This window comes from Heterodontus francisci, chromosome 20, assembly GCF_036365525.1.
Source record: "Heterodontus francisci isolate sHetFra1 chromosome 20, sHetFra1.hap1, whole genome shotgun sequence".
Taxonomy (NCBI): domain Eukaryota; kingdom Metazoa; phylum Chordata; class Chondrichthyes; order Heterodontiformes; family Heterodontidae; genus Heterodontus; species Heterodontus francisci.
Window position 1 is genome coordinate 38,039,490 of NC_090390.1, and position 19,980 is coordinate 38,059,469.

The following is a 19,980-nucleotide window of genomic DNA, read 5'->3' on the forward strand; positions in this document are numbered from 1 at the left end:
TTGAGCAAAAAAAAAAGCTTCTGAAAACTAGCACAATTTGTAAAGGATCACCAAAAGCACGCCCACCACCCCCCTCCCCAGCAAAGCGGAAGCTCTTGCGTTTTGTTTTAAAGTGCTGCAAAGAAAGCAGTTCAACATACATAAGAAGGAGAAAACTTTAACTTTTCAAATACTTACTTAATGGGCCAGCAATATAGTAAAGCCTCTCTCATTCTTACTGTATCTGTATATAACATGTATATGTTTGTACAGAATCAAAGGTACTTTACAGCAACATATTAAATTTTCACTGCACATCTTCCCTACAGAAAAATATGACAGACAATAACTTGAATCTGTACAAGGGAAATGAAAGGCAATCTGATTAATGATTCGACAGCCAGAAACCACAGTAATATGTTTGGCATTGCCATTAAGCTTTTTAATAGCTCCGTTCATCACTCATAACCAAGGAATGACACCTTGTTGAAAGAATTTTAAACTGAAAGAGAAAAGCCATCACTGACATTCTGTTAACTCTTGAAGTAATGGTTGAATACCAGACAAACATTTTAGATCAACTGTTTGGTTAACTAATTGAGAATATCACGAAAATAACCCTGCCCCCAATTCATGGATCGCATACCTGCTTTAGTCAGCTTTTGAGATCAGGCTATTGGCCTAAAAAGGATTGCACAGTGTACTGCTTTTAAAAGGTTGAGGTAATCCTAGAAGTCCTGTACTCTAAGGTAACCGTACCACTTATCTGTGAATGCCTATTCTGGTGAGACAACTTGCTAAAAGTGTTTTTTGTTCTTTTTGTTATCCAGGGTAAAGTTGAAATGACATTGGAGATTCTCACTGAACAAGAGGCTGACCAGAAACCTGCTGGCAAAGCCAGAGATGAACCCAACATAAACCCAAAACTGGAGCCTCCAAAGTAACCTTTTTTTTTCTCTATTTGTTTTCATATATTTGTGCCTTACAATTTGAAAGAACAGGTCCCTATAAGTGTTTAACAGTTTAAAGTAAAGGGGTCCATTTGTTTTGAACACTGAATACAGGCTATACTTGAAATGAATGGATGGGTTTGACCCATTCTTTCAAAGCAGAGATTTTTTTATCTCCTCTTATTTCATGCAGTCAGGACTTGCATTCAAGTGTCCTATTCATTTTACTTTATGATGAGTCCATTTGAGAGTCATGTTCTTTCAACTGTTCAAAAATAGATAACATTTCAGCAGTTAGTTTATTCTTTGAAACATGATCACATGGAGTTGAGTGGAGCAGGTATTTAACTTTTAGTATTTTGTTTTTGGCATATTACAATCTCTAACCTTCATCTACATTCTCTTCCCCTGCACCCGCCCACCACCCCCCACCAAAACTTTCTGAAAGTATGGACTCCTGTCAGGGTACACTTCCACAACTGTTGACTTCCCTCTGGGATCTTATTATACAAGAATACAAATAATGAGCTGAGGCCAGGTGTGGGTGAGCTTCCAACCATGTCTGGTCCTTTTATCACCTGCAGCAGTCAGTGTGTGTATATGAGAAGAAGCAAGATGGCTGCAGGCTCAGCTCCTGATAGCAGAATGGGCTAAGCATGGAACAAGAATAAGCCAGTGAAGACAAAAGCTTCGATACCCCTGGGTTAGGGAGGTGGAAATCTGCCTGGGTTCCCTCTCCTAATGAGCCTTTCCAGCAGAGGGCACTGGATAACCTGTGTGGTTGTTGGGTGAGGGCAGGATTGGACTGTTACACTGTCAGTCAGTCGTTGAGTAGCCTACTAACATGTGTCTCTGCTAATGCATAAAAAAGCACTTCGGGGGGGGCTACAGCTATTCAGAAATACAAACCCACACCCCACACTTGCCCCCACTCACGACACAGCATCCTTCAGGAAAGGTAAAGAAAATTGAAGGGGGAATGTAAACCAGCAATGAACATTTATCGAAAGCCACATTTTGCAAATACTGCAACAGGTATGCATTTAGAAAACGTGAAAAGGAAATTCAGTGCCTAGACGTTTAAAAGCCTCTGGCAACTAGTCACAATTTCATGCTCATTGCTATCTGGTGTTGAGTACATCTGTTTGTTTAAAGATTCTCCTATCCACTCATTTTTATGATGCCCACTCCAGTTTTGTAAATTTTCTTTTACTTCCATGAACCATTTTTGAAAATTTGCATTTATTAAGTTGGTGTTTCGACTGATCCATGGTGCTCCATATACAATAAATTACTTTAAACAGCAATGACAATTAACTGGGAAATTGATGCAGCATTTTTTGGTGCTCAGCAAGATCCCACAAGCATCAATGAAATGAATGAGTAGGTGATTAGTTTGTTGGTGTTGGTTGAGGGAGGAATGATGGTCAGGATACTGCCATGGGATCTTTAACATCCAGGCAGATGGGGCCTCAGTTTAACATCCCATCTTAAAGACATTTCACCTGCTGATGTGCTCAAGAATCAGCTTAGATTGTGCACTGAAGTCTTGGAATGAGGTTAAGCTCAATTGTCAACAGAACTAATCTAATACTTTTAACCATGGTGGTTATTTGCACCTATCTATAGGTTAGGTTGAATGCTATCTTTTTTTTCCCACCTCTCCACACACAAGCCACACTCAATAAGGAGGAAGTACAATGCCATTACATATCTAATACAAAAGCAGTATACTGTGGATGCTAAAAATTTGAAAAACTGAAAATACTGGAAATAGCAAGTCAGGCAGCATCTGTGGAAAGAGAAACCGTTAACGTTTCAGGTCTGTCAAGGTGACAAAGCCGAAATGTTAACTCTGTTTCTCTCCCCACAGATGCTGCCTGACCTGCTTAGAATTTCCATCATTTTTTTTTTTTTTATTTCCAAAATATACTTTATTCATAAAAATCTGTAAAAATTACATTGCCAAACAGTTTCCAAACAGCACGAAAAAATACAAACATTGCAAAAGAGATCAGTTTCTTTCAATAATGTCATGAGTTTCTTCCCAACCCTTCCGTTTCACAATTGTCATGTCAATTACAGTTTTACATTTACAGCAATTCAGAATATTAACGATACAGTTCGAGGGGTTTCCCATGGTTCCAGCCCCTCAGTCCAGCTTGGTGGGGGAACCTTACACTGTGGTCTTTCCCCATTGAGCCTTTGCTGCGGCTGCCCCAAGCTTTAGTGCGTCCCTCAGCACGTAGTCCTGGACCTTGGAATGTGCTAGTCTGCAACATTCGGTGGTGGACAACTCTTTGCGCTGGAAGACCAGCAAGTTTCGGGCAGACCAAAGGGCGTCTTTCACCGAATTGATAGTCCTCCAGCAGCAGTTGATGTTTGTCTCTGTGTGCGTCCCTGGGAACAGCCCGTAGAGCACAGACTCCTGTGTTACAGAGCTGCTTGGGATGAACCTTGACAAAAACCACTGCATCTCTTTCCACACCTGCTTTGCAAAGGCACATTCCAGGAGGAGGTGGGCGACAGTCTCTTCCCCACCACAGCCAACGCGGGGGCATTGTGCGGAGGGGGCGAGACTTCGGGTGTGCATGAAGGATCTGACGGGGAGGGCCCTTCTCACCACCAGCCAAGCTACGTCTTGGTGCTTGTTTGAAAGTTCTGGTGATGAGGCATTCCGCCAAATGACTTTGACGGTCTGCTCGGGGAACCATCCGACAGGATCCACCGTTTCCTTTTCCCGTAGGGCCTTGAGGACATTCCGTGCAGACCACTGCCTGATGGACTGGTGGTCAAAGGTGTTTTTCCGCAGAAACTGCTCCACGAAGGATAGGTGGTACGGCGCCGCCCAACTGCATGGTGCGTTCCGCGGCAATGTGACCAGGCCCATCCTTCGCAACACCGGGGACAGATAGAACCTCAGCACGTAGTGACACTTGGAGTTTGCGTACTGGGGATCTACACACAGCTTGATGCAGCCGCACACGAAGGTGGTCATCAGGATGAGGGCCACGTTGGGTACATTTTTCCCGCCCATGTCCAGAGATTTGAACATCGTGTCCCTCCGGACCCGGTCCATTTTAGATCCCCAGACGAAGCGGAAAATGGCTCGGGTGACTGCCACGGCGCAGGAGTGGGGTATGGGCCAGACCTGCGCCACGTAGAGCTTAGAATTTCCATCATTTCCTGCCATTAAATGTCTATCTTCTTAGGCAGAGGAGGCTTCGTCTTTGAGCTCTGAAAGCTGTGATTCCCTTGGAATACTGTTCAACTGACAGTGGCTCCATGGTACTTCAACTCCAGTGGCCATTCTTTAATTGTAAACTTGGCGGGGTGTTTTTCAGTAGTCTTGTTTAATCATGGTACTTTGCTCCACCCCAACTCGGGACACTGAAGTTAGTTGTAGCACCATCAATCCTGCCTGGTTAACCTGTGACTCTGCATGTATCAGGAATCAAAACCCAGACTCTCGGCATGACAATAGCTAAGTATTGTGCCACATTATGCATTTATCCACAGTCATTGGTTAGATAAGGAACTCGCTTCCCAAGGTTTCTAAAAGGGATACTAAACATGCCCGTGGTTTGCTTGAGTAATGGTTTTGCAACCCTATAAATGAGTGTTTAATGTAACTGTGTGCACTTTATCCATTAGAAAGGAAAGTTAACTGGATTTAATTCTTTACAATCAGCCGTCCAGAAACGTCTTTCCTGTGGTTCACCAGTCCTTGCAAGACGATGAAATACATCATCTGGCGCCGGTTCAAATGGATCTTTCTTGGGATCATAATACTGCTGTTTGTAGTTCTGTTCCTTGGGATCTTCTTTTATTCATTGCCGGTAAGTACATGGTGTGGCTTTTAATAATGCTGTTATCAAAGTGAGAGTACATAAATAAACTGTTTTCATGAAATAAAATAAGCTTATGTATTAATGCTTTGTTTCCTTGTAACTCAGTTCGTCACTGATTTGTAACATTTGGGCCTTTGCTTTTCCTTGTATAGAGTCTAATGGTGAATATTTGGTCAAATGCAGCTCAGGCCCAACCTAAAGTGCAGAGTGCGTTCCAAATGCTACAAATGGCTGCTATTTACGCTTGCTGTTTTCAGTACTAAGTTTGAAGGCACTCAGTGAAATTCTCAAAGGGGCTTCTCTTGGCATCTCTGACACTAACGTTACTGCGTTTACAGAATTGTCTCCAACTTTAAAGGTCGAAGATGGCTTTTGAAGGTAGTTGCACAGTAGGAGATGAGCTTGAGTTACATTTGACAGCAAAGAGAAATGCACAGGCTGGTGATTTAATCAATTTATTGCTTTGATTTAATAGCTTTATAATCTTTAAGTTGATTGCTATTAAACCTTTTGAATTGCTCTTCCTCACTTACTGTGTACAATGTTCTGGCCTATACAAAATTAAGTTCCTGATTCTCCAACATTAGCTCTCATGCTGTTTAAAATTTAAAATGTCTCAATTCGTTCACTTCCATCATACACAGTTGTCAAGGTTTTTTTTGTAATTTTTGGTGCATAATCAGAAATAGTATTAAAGTGCAGTGAACGAGTTAACTTTTTGTTGTAATTCACTTGTACTCTTACTCCCTCCCCCACTGTTTGCCATCCTGTTTTCCTGCTGTCCTTTAACGAAGAGTGCGGGTTTCTCAGCCTCCATTGACATGGTGTATTGACTAACAAATAATCTTTGTGAGACAGGATATGTGTCCTTGAGATCTATTTTATGATCCAGTCATTAAAATAGAAACCTGCTCTTGGAGGCTGCCTGAGTGGTAATGCTACTTGAGGCTGCAATTAGAGCTTGGGACTTCTGAATGGGAATTCAGGGCTTTTCTGCAATTGTTAAACTATCTTAAAAGGGAAGGGGTGAACTTTTTAGCACTTTTATCTTTTGGTTGTTTTATAAAAATATATATATAGCCACAAAACTGAAACATGTATACACTTTTTTGTTTGTGTATTTTCATTGCTGGGATAAATTAGGATGTAGTTAACTGATTGTCAAGTGGAGACTCTTTTACATTTAATCTATTCATGGACCATCAGCAATACAAGGGTTAATGTCAGTAGCTAAGTTCCCCATTATCTTAGCATTTTCAATTAAATACACCAAATTACCAATGGCATGTAGTATAAAGTATTGCTACAATAATGCTGGACGAGCTGCAATTACATTGATTTACTCTGGACTATGTTCAGTTCATTGGGTAGAAAAAAAAGATTGGAGTTTAAGAATTTCACTGGTGTAATAAATTCTGTATATTGCTACATGTTAGAGCAACAAGGCTGTTAATTTAAAATTAAATAAAAACCCTTCTGTCTTCCGCTTTGATGGAAGACAAAAGATTATGGGAAAGTTCTTTTTAAGGTGATAGGAGGAAAAGTTCAGCAGCATTCATCATGGCCTCCAGGCCTGCTGGGATAGGAGGGAGGGACATAAAGGTGTCAACACTAGAACTGGTACAGTAGTAAATCACAGTTAGTGGAGCTAGCACAGGAATGGCAAACCAAGGCAGCTGTTAGTTGTGCAGTGCTGGATCTCTCAATGTTGTGTTAAGGCAAGTCCCCTTCTCATGACCTTACTTTCCAGTGCTGTTTTTACATCATCATCTCCCTCCTTAGTCTTGTGACCTTAACATGGCTGATTTTTTTTTTAAGTGACTGATAAAGCTGTGAAATTTAAGGACCATGGAGTCTGGAGGCTTTCATTGTTGTATTATCAGGAGGGCTGGATTTTTTAATAGCTGTTTGGGGATCCTCTTTTTGTCTGTGATGGCATACTCTCATCCATGTTTTTCCAGCCACCTTTGATTAATATTAAGACATTTTCTGTGATTCTTTGTCAGGAGCACAGTGTTGCTGTTAGTGTTTCTGATTCGCTTTATAGTAATGTGTAAAGTTTATAACACAAGTTTTTTTTTCTACTTTTATTTGAGAGAGGTTTGTCTTTTTAAAACCCGAAGCTTGATCTCGTGCTAATATAAATAACTGTTTTAAATCACTTTAGCTCAATTTAATTTACAAACTTGGATATGCTTCAATTTTGATCTGCAATGCTATGTGCAGCTGACTAAAATAGGCAATTCTAGGGTTTATCTTTCCTGGATATAGAGTTTTTAAATTTCAAGGCAACAGTGGGAAAGAAAATAATTAGAGATCTAGATCTTTAGATGAAAGGTCACACCACCGCGAAGTCCTGTCTTCACACTGAGGGTACCCATCATGTTGCATGGCTCTACCACCATGCTAAATGGGATAGACTTCGAACAGATCTAGCAACTCAAAACTGGGCATCCATGAGGCTCTGTGTGCTATCAGCAGCAGCAGAATTGTATTCAACCACAATCTGTAAACTCGTAGCCCGGCATATGAATGAATATAATATAATTCATACCAGATGAATGCATGGCTAAAAGATAGTACAGGAAGGAGGGCATCAGATTTCTGGGGCATTGGGACCAGTTCTGGGGAAGGTGGGATCTGGACAAGCCCAACGGTCTGCACCTGAACAGGACTGGGACAAATATCCCTGCAGGAAGGTTTGCTAGTGCTGTTGGGGATGGTTTCAACTAGATTGGCAGGGAGATGGGAACCTGAGCGCTGTCTTGGACAATTTCTGGGCAAGGAATAAGACGCAGAAAATTAGCGAGTGACTGAAAGGCAGAAGAAGCAATGGTTAAAAAGTGTGCAGTACAGGAATTTGGCAGTGTTAAAGGGTATTTATTTAAGTGCAAGGAGTATAGTAAATAAAGCCAATGAGTTGAGGGCACAGATAGACATATGGCAACATGATATCATTGCTATAACAGAAACTTGGCTTAAAGAGGGGCAAGAATGGCAACTCAACATCCCTGGATATGGAGTTTTCAGGCATGATAGGGAGATTTAAAAAAAAAAAAAGAGGGGATGTAGCATCATTAGTTAAGCAATCAATAACAGCTTTGAGGAGAGATGATACGCTAAATAAATCCTCAAAAGAGGCCATTTGGGTGGAGCTCAAATAAAAGGGGGCAGCTACATTACTGGGAGTGTACTATAGACACCCAAATAGTGAGGGGGATTGAAGAACAAATATGTAGGCAGATTTCTGAGTGCAAAAACTTTAGGGCCATAATAGTTGGGGATTTCAACTACCCCAATATCAATTGGGATACAAACAGTGTGACAGGCACAGAGGGGACAAAATTCTTGAACTGTGTTCTAGAGAACTTTTTTAGCCAGCGCGTAACCAGTCCAACAAGAGGGGGCTTTCGGTAATGAAGCTGGGCCAGTGGGTGACCGTTTTGGAGATGACCGTAATGCAGTTAGTTTTCGCATAATCATGGAAAAGAACAAAGATAAAACAGGAGCAAAGGTTCTAAATTGGGGGTAGGCAAATTTTATGAAACTGAGGTGACCTGGCGAAAGTGGACTGGATACAGCTACTTGAAGGAAAATCAGTGGCAAACCAGTGGGAGGCATTCAAGAACAAGATAGTATGGGCACAGTGTGGGCATGTTCCCTGAAAGATTAAGGGTGGTACTGCCAAATCTAGAGTCCCCTGGTTATCTAGAAGCTTACAGGGCAAGTTAAAGCAAAAAAAAAAATAAAGCTTATGGCTATCACAAATATCTTAATACTTTAGAAAGCCTAGAAATATATTCAGGAACAAGATAGGTATATTTCTTAATGCCAAAGGGGTCAAGGGAAATGGGGAGAAAGCGGGAACAGGGTACTGTATTAGACTATCAGCCGTGATCTTTTTTGAATGGCGGAGCAGGCCCGAAGGGCCAACTGGCCTACTCCTGCTCCTATTTTCTTTGTTTCTGTGTTTCTAGGAATATAGAAAGTGCAGGGGTGAAGTCTAAAATGAAATTAGAAAAGCAAGGCGAGGACAAGAAAAATTATTGGCAGGTAAAATTAAGGACAACCCAAAGATGTTTTCTCAGTATATTAAGAGCAAGAGGGTAACTAAGGAAAGGGTAGGGCCTATCAGAGCTGTTCAGGGGAACTTGTGCGTGGATGCAGAAGATGTGGGCAGGGTTCACAATGAGTCTCTGTCTTCACAAAGGAGAGAGTTGATGCAGACATTGTAGTTAAAGAGGAGGAGTTTGAAATATTAGATACGATAAGCATAATGAGAGAGGAAGTGCTTGAGGGTCTGACATCCTAGGTTAAAGGAAGCCAGGGAGGAAATAGCGGATGCGCTGAGGAGCATCGTCAAATCCTCACTAGATACAGGCGAGGTACCAGATGATTGGAGTTCTGCGAACATTGTACCATTGTTTAAAAAGGGTGCGAGGGATAAGCCAGCTGAGTATAGGCCAGTCAGTCTGACCTGGGTGGTGGGTAAATTAGAGTCATAGAGTTACACAGCACAGAAACAGGCTCTTCGGCCCATTGTGTCTGTGCCGGCCATCAAGCACCTAACTATTCTAATCCCATTTTCCAGCACTTGGCCCGTAGTCTTGTATGCAATGACGTTTCAAGTGCTCATCTAAATACTTCTTAAATGTTGAGGGTTCCTGCCCCTACCACCCCTTCAGGCAGTCTGTTCCAGATTCCAACCACCCTTTGGGTGAAATTTTTTTCCTCAAATCCCCTCTAAACCTCCTGCCCCTTACCTCAAATCTATGCCCCCTGGTTATTGACACCTCCGTTAAGGGAAAAAGTCTCTTCCTATCTAACCTATCAATGCCCCTCATAATTGTTAAAATCTGTTCTGAGACACAGGATAAACTCACTTAGAAAGGCATGGATCATCAGGGAAAGTCAGCATGGATTTGTTAGGGGAGGTCATGTCTGACTAACTTGATTGAGTTTTTGGAGGAAGTGACAAGGATCATTGATGAGGGTAGTGCAATGGATGTGGTCTACATGGATTTTAGTAAGGCATTTGACAAAGTCCCACAGGGCAGACTGGTCAGTAAAATGAAAGCCCATGGGATACAGGGGAATGTGGCACGTTGGGTCCAGAATTGGCTCAGTGACAGGAAACAAAGGGTTGTAGTCGACGGATGTTTTTGTGAATGGAAAACTGTTTCCAGTGGCATTCCACAGGGCTCAGTGTTGGGTCCCTTGCTGTTTGTGGTATATATTAATGATTTGGACTTAGATGTGGGAGGCATGATTGGGAAGTATGCTGATGACACAAAAATTATCTATGTAGTTAATAGTGAGGAGGAAAGCCATGGACTCCAGAATTATATAAATGGTTTGGTTGAGTGCGTGGAAAAGTGGCAAGTGAAATTCAATCCAGAAAAGTGAGAGGTATTGCATTTGGGGAGGGCAAAAAAAGTGAGGGAATATACAATAAATGGGAGGATATTAAGAGGGGTAGAAGAAGTGAGAGACCTTGGAGTGCATGTCCACAGGTCCCTAAAGGCGGCAGGACAGGTGGATAGAGCGGTGAAGAAGGCACATTGATTGCTTTCCTTTATTGGCCGAGGTATAGAGTACAAAAGCAGGGATATGATGCTGGAACTGCATAGAGCGTTGGTTAGGCCACACCTGGAGTATGGCGTGCAGTTCTGGTCACCACCTTACAGAAAGGACAAAATTGCTCTGGTGAGAGTACAGAGGAGATTTACAAGAATGTTGCCAGGGCTTGAAGATTGCAGCTATGAAGAAAGATTGGATCAACTAGGGTTGTTTTCCCTTGAACTGAGGAGGCTGAGGGGTGACTTGATTGAGGTGTACAAAATTATGAGGGGCCTAGATAAAGTGGACAGGAAGGACCTGTTTCCCCTGGCGGGGCAGTCAGTTACCAGGGGACACAGACTTAAGGTGATTGGTAGAAGGATTAGAAGGGACATGAGGGGAACCTTTTTCACCCAGAGAGTGGTGGGTGTCTGGAATTCGCTGCCAGGAATGGTGGTGGAGGCAGAGACCCTCAATTCTTTTAAAAGGTACTGGGACATGTACCTGAGGTGCTGTAACCTATTGGGGCTGTGGACCAGCTGCTGGAAGGTGGGATTAGTTTGGGGGGATAGTTTATTCGGCCGACGCAGACACAATGGGCTGAATGGTCTCCTCCTTCTGTGCTGTACTTTTTTCTATGGTTCTATGATTCTATATCCCCCACTCTACCATTACCGGCAAGACGGGGGACCAACCCTGGTTCAATGAAGCATGCAGGAGGGCATGCCAGGAGCAGCACCAGGCATACTGAAGAATGAGGTTTCAGCCTGGTGAAGCTACAACACAGGGCTACTTGCGTACCAAACAGCAGAAGCAGCATGTGATAGATGGGCTAAGCGATCCCACAACCAACGGATCTGATCTAAGCTTTGCAATCCTGCCTCATCCAGTTGTGAGTGGTGGACAATTAAACAACTGACAGGAGGAAGAGGCTCCACAAACCTCCCCATTCTCTGTGATGGGGGAGCCCAGCACATCAGCATTTGCATCCACCTTCAGCCAGAAGTGCCGAGTGGATGATCCATCTCAGCCTCCTCCTGAGGTCCCCAGCATCACAGATGCCAGTCTTCAGCCAATCTGATTCAGTCCACATGATATCAAATGCCTGAAGGCACTGGATACTGCAAAGGCTATGAGCCCTGACAACATTCCGCACCCCGAGCAAAGCTGTTCCAGTACAGCTACAACACTGGCATCTACCCGGCCATGTGGAAAATTGCCCACGTATGTCTTGTGCACAAAAAGCAGGGCAATCCAACCCAGCCAATTACCGCCCTATTAGTCTGTTCCCGATCATCACCAAAGTGATCAAGGGGTTGACAGAAGCGCTATCAAGCAGCACTTGCTCAGCAATAACCTGCTCGCTTACGCTCAGTTTGGGTTCTGTCAGGGCCACTCAGCTCCTGACCTCATTATAGCCTTCGTCCAAACATGGATGAAAGAGCTGAACTCCAGAGGTGAGGTGAGAATGACTGCCCTTGACATCAAGGCAGCATTTAGAACATAAAAGAACATGAGAACTAGGAGCAGGAGTAGGCAATTCAGCCCCTTGAGCCTGCTCTGCCATTCAATACAATCATGGCTGATCTATTCTCAGCCTCAACTCCACTTTACTGCCCGTACTCCATAACCCTTCAACCCTTTATTAATTAAAAGTCTGTCTATCTCCTCAAATTTACTCAATGTGCCAGCATCAACCGCATTCTGGGATAGTGAATTCTACAGACTCACGACCCTTTGAGAGAAGTCATTTCTCCTCATCTCTGTTTTAAATCTGCTACCCCTTATCCCAGAACTATGACCTCTTGTTCTAGATTGCCCCACCAGAGGAAACATCCTCTCTGTCTACTTTGTCAATCCCCTTAACCATCTTGTATACCTCAATTAGATCTCCTCTCATTCTTCTAAACTGTCGAGAGTAAAGGTCGAAACTGCTCAATCTCTCAAGGCAAACCCCTCATCTCTGGAATCAATCTAGTGAATTTGACCGAGTATGGCATCAAGGAGCCCTAACAAACTGGGGTCAATGGGAATCGGGGGAAATCTTTCTGCTGGTTGAGTCATACTAGTACAAAGGAAGATGGTTGCGGTTGTTGGAGGTCAATCATCTCAGTCCCAGAACATCACTGCAAGAGTACTGCAGGAGTTCCTCAGGGTAGTGTCCTAGGCCCAACCACTTTCAGCTACTTCATCAATGACCTTTCCTCCATCATAAGGGCAGAAGTGGGGATGTTTGCTGATGATTTCAGAGTGTTCAGCACCGTTCGCGATTCCTCAGATACTGAAGCAGCCCATGTCCATATGCAGCAAGACCTGGACAACATCCAGGCTTGGGCTGATATGTGGCAAGCAACATTCGCGCCACACAAGTGCTGGGCAATGACCATCTCAAACGAGAGAATCTAACCATCTCCCCTTGACGTTCAATGGCATTACCATCGCTGAATTGCCCACCATCAACATCCAGAGGGTCACCATTGACCAAAAACTGAACTGGACCAGCCACATAAATGCTGTGGCTACAAGAGCAGGTCAGAGGCTGGGAATTCTGCAGTGAGTAACTCACCTCTTGACTCCCCAAAGCCTGTCCACCATCTACAAGGCACAAGTCAGGAGTGTGATTGAATACTCTCCACTTGCCTGGATGGGTGCAGCTCCAACAACACTCAAGAAACTCGACACCATCCAGGACAAAGCAGTCTGCTTGATTGGTACCCCATCCACCACCTTCAACATTCACTCCCTCCACCACCGGTGCACAATTGTAGCAGTATGTACCATTTACAAGATGCACTGCAGCAAGGTTCCTTCGACAGCACCTTCCAAGCCCGCGACCTCTACCACCTAGAAGGACAAGGGCAGCAGATGCATGGGAACACCACCACCTGCAAGTTTCCCTCCAAGCCACACACTATCCTGACTTAGAACAATATTGTGGTTTCTTCACTGTCACTGGGTCAAGATCCTGGAACTCCCTTCCTAACAGCACTGTTGGTGTACCTACGCCCCAAGGACTGTAGCGGTTCAAGAAGGCAGCTCACCATCACCACCTTAAGGGCAATTCGGGATGGCCAATAAATGCTGGCCTAGCCAGCAATGCCCACATCTCCTGAATGAATATTACGAAAAACACAGCCAGTGGCGCCCCTTGGCCATGGGAGCACGCATTCACTTCTCCTGATGTCGGCCATATGAAGTTGGCAGGCAGTGGCCAGGTACCTTGCTACCAAGAGGTTAAGGAAAAATTGGCGTGTGGGTTTTCTTGCGCCCTCTTTATACACCTCACCAGCAATTGAGGAGACAACAAAGTAGCTCTCTTACTTATCTGGTTTTGTGTTGGAAAGTATATTAATTCAGGAGAAAATAATATTCATCCAAACAAGCATTATATTAATTTCTTAATACAATTTGTGTGACCTTGTACACTATTGCACATCTATTTGAATACAGTATTTGAGCATGCAACTTAATCTGAATTAAGAAATTGAAATTCTGTAGTTCGTCAAAACTAACCTTGTATTTCAGTGCTGTAATGCAGGCCACTTGCAGCCCACCTTCCTTCCTTATTTGAAATCAGAGCTGGTGCTTCATTTATCTTCTAGTCTGAATTCAGGGCCCTTTGTAATGACATTTTCACTAGCTCTGATATTGGGACAAGAGTGGTTTCATGGTGCAAGGTTTCAGTGGCTCTTGAGCAAGTTGAAACTCAGATTGGCTGTTGGCATAAATTTAGTGAGTTTCTTATAAGCAGATAAAATAACAAGATGCTGCTCTTTTAAATTAAACCATTAGTTGTTCATCAAGATTGTTTAGCTGGTTAATGTAGCCAGTCATTCAGATTCAGGTAAAGATAAATTTCTCTAAGACTAAAATAAGTTACATGATTTGTGGTATGTTGGCTAATTTTGAAAACGTGCAAGATAAATGTCATGGCACCATTCACTTTTTATGCAGTAATGGTGGTTACTGGTAACCTGGGATTTGCACTCTGGCTTCTCCTGAAGTCCAAGTGTGCTCGACTCCCTCAGCCCTTCACAGAAGGGGGAGGCCCTTTCGCACCACTCAAGAATGCCACCTGGTGGGCTGACTGGGGAATAGCACTGCCTACAGTCAGGCCTGTTGGGCCCTTGTGTGGGGAAGGTGCCATGGCTAGGAAGTGAACAGAATAACTCAAAATTAAGTAGACTTGTGTTTTTATTTTCTCCTCCTCTTCCTCTAAAGTCTGAAATCTGAGCAAGAGTTGCACCAAGTACCCTTTATCAAGTAGAGTCTCAAACTGAGAATAGTTACCACTAGGGCGGCACAGTGGCGCAGTGGTTAGCACTGCAGCCTCACAACTCCAGGGACCCGTGTTCAATTCTGGGTACTGCCTGTGTGGAGTTTGCAAGTTCTGCGTGGGTTTTCGCCGGGTGCTCCGGTTTCCTCCCACAGCCAAAAGACTTGCAGGTGATAGGTAAATTAACCATTATAAATTGCCCCTAGTGTAGGTAGGGAATGTGGGATTATTGTAGGGTTAGTATAAATGGGTGGTTGTTGGTCGGCACAGACTCGGTGGGCCGAAGGGCCTGTTTCAGTGCTGTATCTCTAAATAAAAATAAAAAATAAAGGATGGCCAGATCCTGTGCTTTCCTGGATTCTAGATGATGTAAATACCAGATAATCCAGGCTATATCGTGGATAAAGCCAGAGTGAGCCGTGCCTTCTGTATGAACTATGAATAAGAGTGTAGACAATGGGGGAGAAACTTGTTCAGAGAGCAATCTGAATAAAGAAAATTCTCTTGTGTTCCATCTAAATAAAGCTAACCCAGTGTGGTTATAGGATGTCTGAGCACACTGCAGTATCTAAGCAGCTAACAAAAAATTTCTAAAAAGGAGCCACACCTTTTAATAAAGATAAACCTTTGTATTGTTCACAAAATGAGCTATTGCTCATAATATTCCAGACCAGGCAGATCAGAGGGCCAGTCCACCTGGTACTAGAGTTGGAAGATGGTGACAAGCTGCCAAAAAGTTGAGACTGCTGTTGCTGGGGTCCAAGGCGACTTTAACAGTTGTAAAGTGGAAAGGCCTCCTATTTTATCATAATCTAAAACTCTAACCTCGAGCAGTTCCGCAGTATGTCTTAGTGGGTGCTGATTCCTCCATGACCCTTGCCTCACAGTACTGCGATCTTGGGTACTAGTAGTACGGTCAAGTGGCATGGTTAACATAAAAATGTTAATTGTTCCACTCAAGCGATTGCTGGCTGTGAGCCTGAGGACTGTCCACAGAACAGTCTACTAGACGTAGATTTACATCGGCCAGCCATGTGTCTCAACTGAAACTACTTTACTTTGTCCATAGAAATGAGCAGAACTGTAAAATGAGTTTAGCTGCTGCTTCCAAACTAACCAGAAAGGGGCCCAAGGCTGTGTCTCACTGAGAAATTTTACAAATAATTTCAGGAATATTAGAGATTCATAAAGAAGAGTCACTTTCTAAGTGTGAATTTTTGCTGCAGAGGTAAAAAATCATACTGATTCACTGCCTACCCAATGGGAAAGGCACAAGAATCCTGACTTGTGCCATCTATGGAATCCACCTATTTGTGGATCATCCCATACTGGGGAACAGGGAATAGAATATGAAAATGACCAAAACCTGACCAGATCCACAAGACAATTAGCATGATACGTGGCATCTGAATGAGTTTTAAATGAATGAGAGGGATAATGGGATGAGAATCCCTACTCCAGTCGTAATCTATAGTCACGAAGCTGTGTAGCCCAGAAAGTAAAACAGCATTTCGACAGGATAGCCATTGGGTCACAGCAGCTTCACCTTGATGCTTGTCCTGTTAAAAGTTTTATATCTCCTTACCTGGCAGTGTGTATATACTGGGAGCATTTGAACTGAATCAAGCAACCTTGACAGAACATTGATTATAAAAATGGTGATTCTGCCACAAGTCCCAGATTTTAAAGGTAGTTAATCCAATAAAGGTGGTACAAATCAGGAGCAATCTGCACCCAAATTGCAGGAACCCCAACAAAATGAAAAGTTCATAAGCCAGTAGAAACTGGTCAAAGTCATCTGACTTACAATATTTATTCCCAGACTGTACTACTGAATGCACTTCAGAAAGCAAGGAGGAATGGAAGATCTGCGGCCAATTAGTATAATAACTGCATTGTATGTGACATCCCCATCCGCCACTTGAATCTGTTCGATATCAGGGGAAGGATGTACACTTGGTGCTACGAGCTTAATAGCCAGCATAGAATGGGAAGGAATGACCAAATACCATTATTTAATAGGGAGAGACAATCCCATTAGTGATCACTGAAGACTGAGAGTGCAAGCAAAATAATGAGATGCACTGAGTAAAGGTTTTTCCAAACCTCATGGTCTGTAACAACTCTTATAAAATTCACTTGATTTGGTCAAAATTCTTTGTGGTATCAAGGGAGAGGATCAGGCTGGCATCTGCCACCTGCCACATCGGCAGCATTATTATATGAATGTGTTCCACTGATCCATTTTGTTGAGTTAATGTGGACCAATGAGTCTACTCAGACTGTGAACTCTACATCGGGGGATATATTTGAATAACAATTAAAGATTGGTTTGTTGGAGGCACATTCTTGGACAAAGCAGATAGGTGTATCTTGCCAAACATTGGGAATTGAGAGAGAGTTAGTGATTTGGTGCCAGAGGCACCTATTTCTATGGAAGCTCTATGTACAGGGGGTCCTCGCAACCTAAAAGGAGCTATATGAATGTTAAAAGCATAGCACAACTCCTCCAAGGTCAATAGTTCTCATCCTCATCCAGGATAGCCACCTTTTCACCCTCCTTGGGCCCGCTCCATTTTCCTCAACCTCATGGTGCTTAGGAAAGATCAGATCGATTACTCCAGATTGTCTCAGCAGCAATTCTGACTGTAGATCAGAATAAAACTGACAAAAATCATTATTTTCATCAATATGAGACTAACCATTCCTCAAACTTCACCATAAGAATTAAATAACCACTTTGTTGCTTTCAGAAAGCTGGAATGCATCCCAGTTTATCTTCATGCTCATACTATCAGATACTGTACTTCAAGGTCAAAAGGATGTCTAATTCTCTCTGCCTTTGGCAAGTTTTGATGCATCAAATGAGGAAAAGGAAAAAGGAATCAGGTTGATGCATGTGTAAACTTGGGATAAAGTAGTGCTTAGCATGCCATTCTCTTGGAGGGCTTGTTTCAAAATGTTAAATTTGCAGCAATAAACTGTAAATGATCTTCCACTTCAAATTGAGCAGGCCTGTTACAGCACTACTTTAGTATGATGTGGTAAAATGCAACAGCCCTAGGAGGGTGTAGATCAAGGAGTTGGTGTACAATGGGGTTTGTCAAAATAAATGAGTGTCCTATAGACCCCCAAATAGTTAGAGGGAGATGGAAGAACAAATATGTAGATTAATTTCTGACTGCAAAAACTATAGGGCAATAATAGTTGGGGATTTCAACTACCCTAATATCAACTGGGATGCAAACAATGTGAAGAGCACAAAATTATTGAACTGCATTCAAGCGAACTTTTTTAGCCAGTACGTAACAAGCTCAACGAGAGGGGGCGCAATTCTAGATTTAGTCTGCGGTAATGTATGCGTGGATGCAGAAGATGTGGGCAGGGTTCTTAATGAGTTTTTTGTCTCTGTCTTCACAAGGGAGAGGGATGATGCAGACTTTATAGTAAAAGAGGAGGAGTGTAAAAAAAAAAGATACGCTAAGCATAATGAGAGAGGAAGTACTAGAGGGTCTGACATCCTTGAAAGTGAATAAATTGCCAGGGCCGATGAATTGCATCCCAGGTTGTTGAAGGAAGCCAGGGAGGAAATCGTGGATGCACTGAGGATCATCTTCAAATCCTCACTGGATGCGGGCATGGTGCCAGAGGACTGGAGGTCTGAAAACGTTATACCATTGTTTAAAAAGGGGTAGGCCAAATAATTACAGGCCAGTCAGTCTGTCCTCGGTGGTGGGTAAATTATTAGAATCAATTCTGAGACACAGGATAAACTGCCATTTAGAAAGGCACAGATTAATCGGGGATAGTCAGCATGGATTTGTTAAGGGAAGGTCATGTTTTAATAACCTGATTTGAGGAAGTAACCAGGAGGATTGATGAAGGTAGTGCAGTGGATGTGGTCTACATGGATTTTAGTAAGGCACGAGGTCCCACATGGTAGACTGGTCAGAATAGTGAAAGCTCATGGGATACAGGGGAAAGTGGCAGGTTGGATCCAAAATTGGCTCAGTGACACGAAACAAAGGGTAGTAATTGACAGATGTTTTTGTGACTGGAAAGCGGTTTCCAGTGGTGTTCCACGGGGCTCAGTGTTTGATCCCTTGCTGTTTGTAGTATATATTAATGATTTGCACTTAAATGTGGGAGGCATGATTGGAAAATTTGCTGATGACACAAATATTGGCCATGTAGTTGATAGTGAAGAGGATAGCTGTAGACTCCAGAATGATATCAATGGTTTGGTTGAATGGGCGGAAAAGTGCCAAATGAAATATAATCCAGAGAAGTGTGAGGTATTGCATTTGGGGAGGGCAAACAAAGCCAGGGAATACACAATAAACGGGAGGATATTGAGAGGGGTAGAAGAAGTGAGAGACCTTGGAGTTCATGTCCACAGGTCCCTGATGGTGGCAGGACAGGTACATAGAGTGGTGAAGAAGGCATATGGAATGCTTTCCTTTATTGGCTGAGGTATAGAATTCAAAAGCAGGGATGTAATGCTGGAACTGTGTAAAACGTTGGTTAGGCCACAGTTGGAGTATTGCATACAGTTCTGGTCAGCACATTACAGAAAGGACATAATTGCTTTGGAGAAAGTGCAGAGGAGATTTACAAGAATGTTGCCAGGGCTTGAAGATTGCAGTTATGAGGAAAGATTGGATGGGCTAGGGTTGTTTTTCTTAGAACTGAGGAGGCTGAGGGGTGACTTGAGGTGTACAAAATTATGAGGGGTCTAGATAGAGTAGACAGGAAGGACCTGTTTCCCTTAGTGGAGAGGTCAATTACCGGGAGACACAGATTTAAGGTGATTGGTTGAAGGATTAGAAGGGACATGAGGAAAACCTTTTTCACCCAAGAGTCATAGTCCTATACAGCACAGGAGTCCATTTGGCCCATTGAGTTCATGCCGGCACCCCACTGAGCTATCCAGTCAAACTCCCCCGCTCTGGAATTCACTGCCAGGAATGGTGGTGGAGGCAGAAACTCTCAACTCTTATAAAAGGTATTTTTAAATAAAAATAAAAGGATGTGCATCTGAATAGCTGTAACCTGCAAGGCTTCAGACCATGTGCTGGAAGGTGGGATTAAATGGGGTGGCTAGTTTTTTGGCTGGTGCAGACATGATGGGCTGAATGGCTGCCTTCTGTGCTGTAATTTTTTTATTGGTTCTAAATTGTGAGCCCCAACTTCCAGCAAATCCTTAAGGACTTTTATTTAAAATATTCCATTTTGGATCCTTCCAACCACTCAGCCAATCCAAGGATCTAAATATTATTTGGCAAGTTATGTTGTCAAGACATGCATGCTGCTAGACAACGTTCACTCCCCCTCTAGTGTCTTTTGGTGCAAGAGTGTGGGCTCA

General features: G+C 43.1%; 1 protein-coding gene across 1 annotated transcript in view; it reads left to right on the top strand.

Moving 5' to 3' along the window:
- Positions 1–19,980, top strand: part of LOC137380583 (myoferlin-like) — a 270,863-nt gene that overhangs the window by 245,496 nt on the left and 5,387 nt on the right. Inside the window, exons 54-55 of the mRNA XM_068052623.1 lie at positions 810–919; positions 4,621–4,768. Of these exons, the coding sequence (XP_067908724.1) occupies positions 810–919; positions 4,621–4,768 (258 nt within the window). The remainder of the gene's footprint in view (positions 1–809; positions 920–4,620; positions 4,769–19,980) is intronic.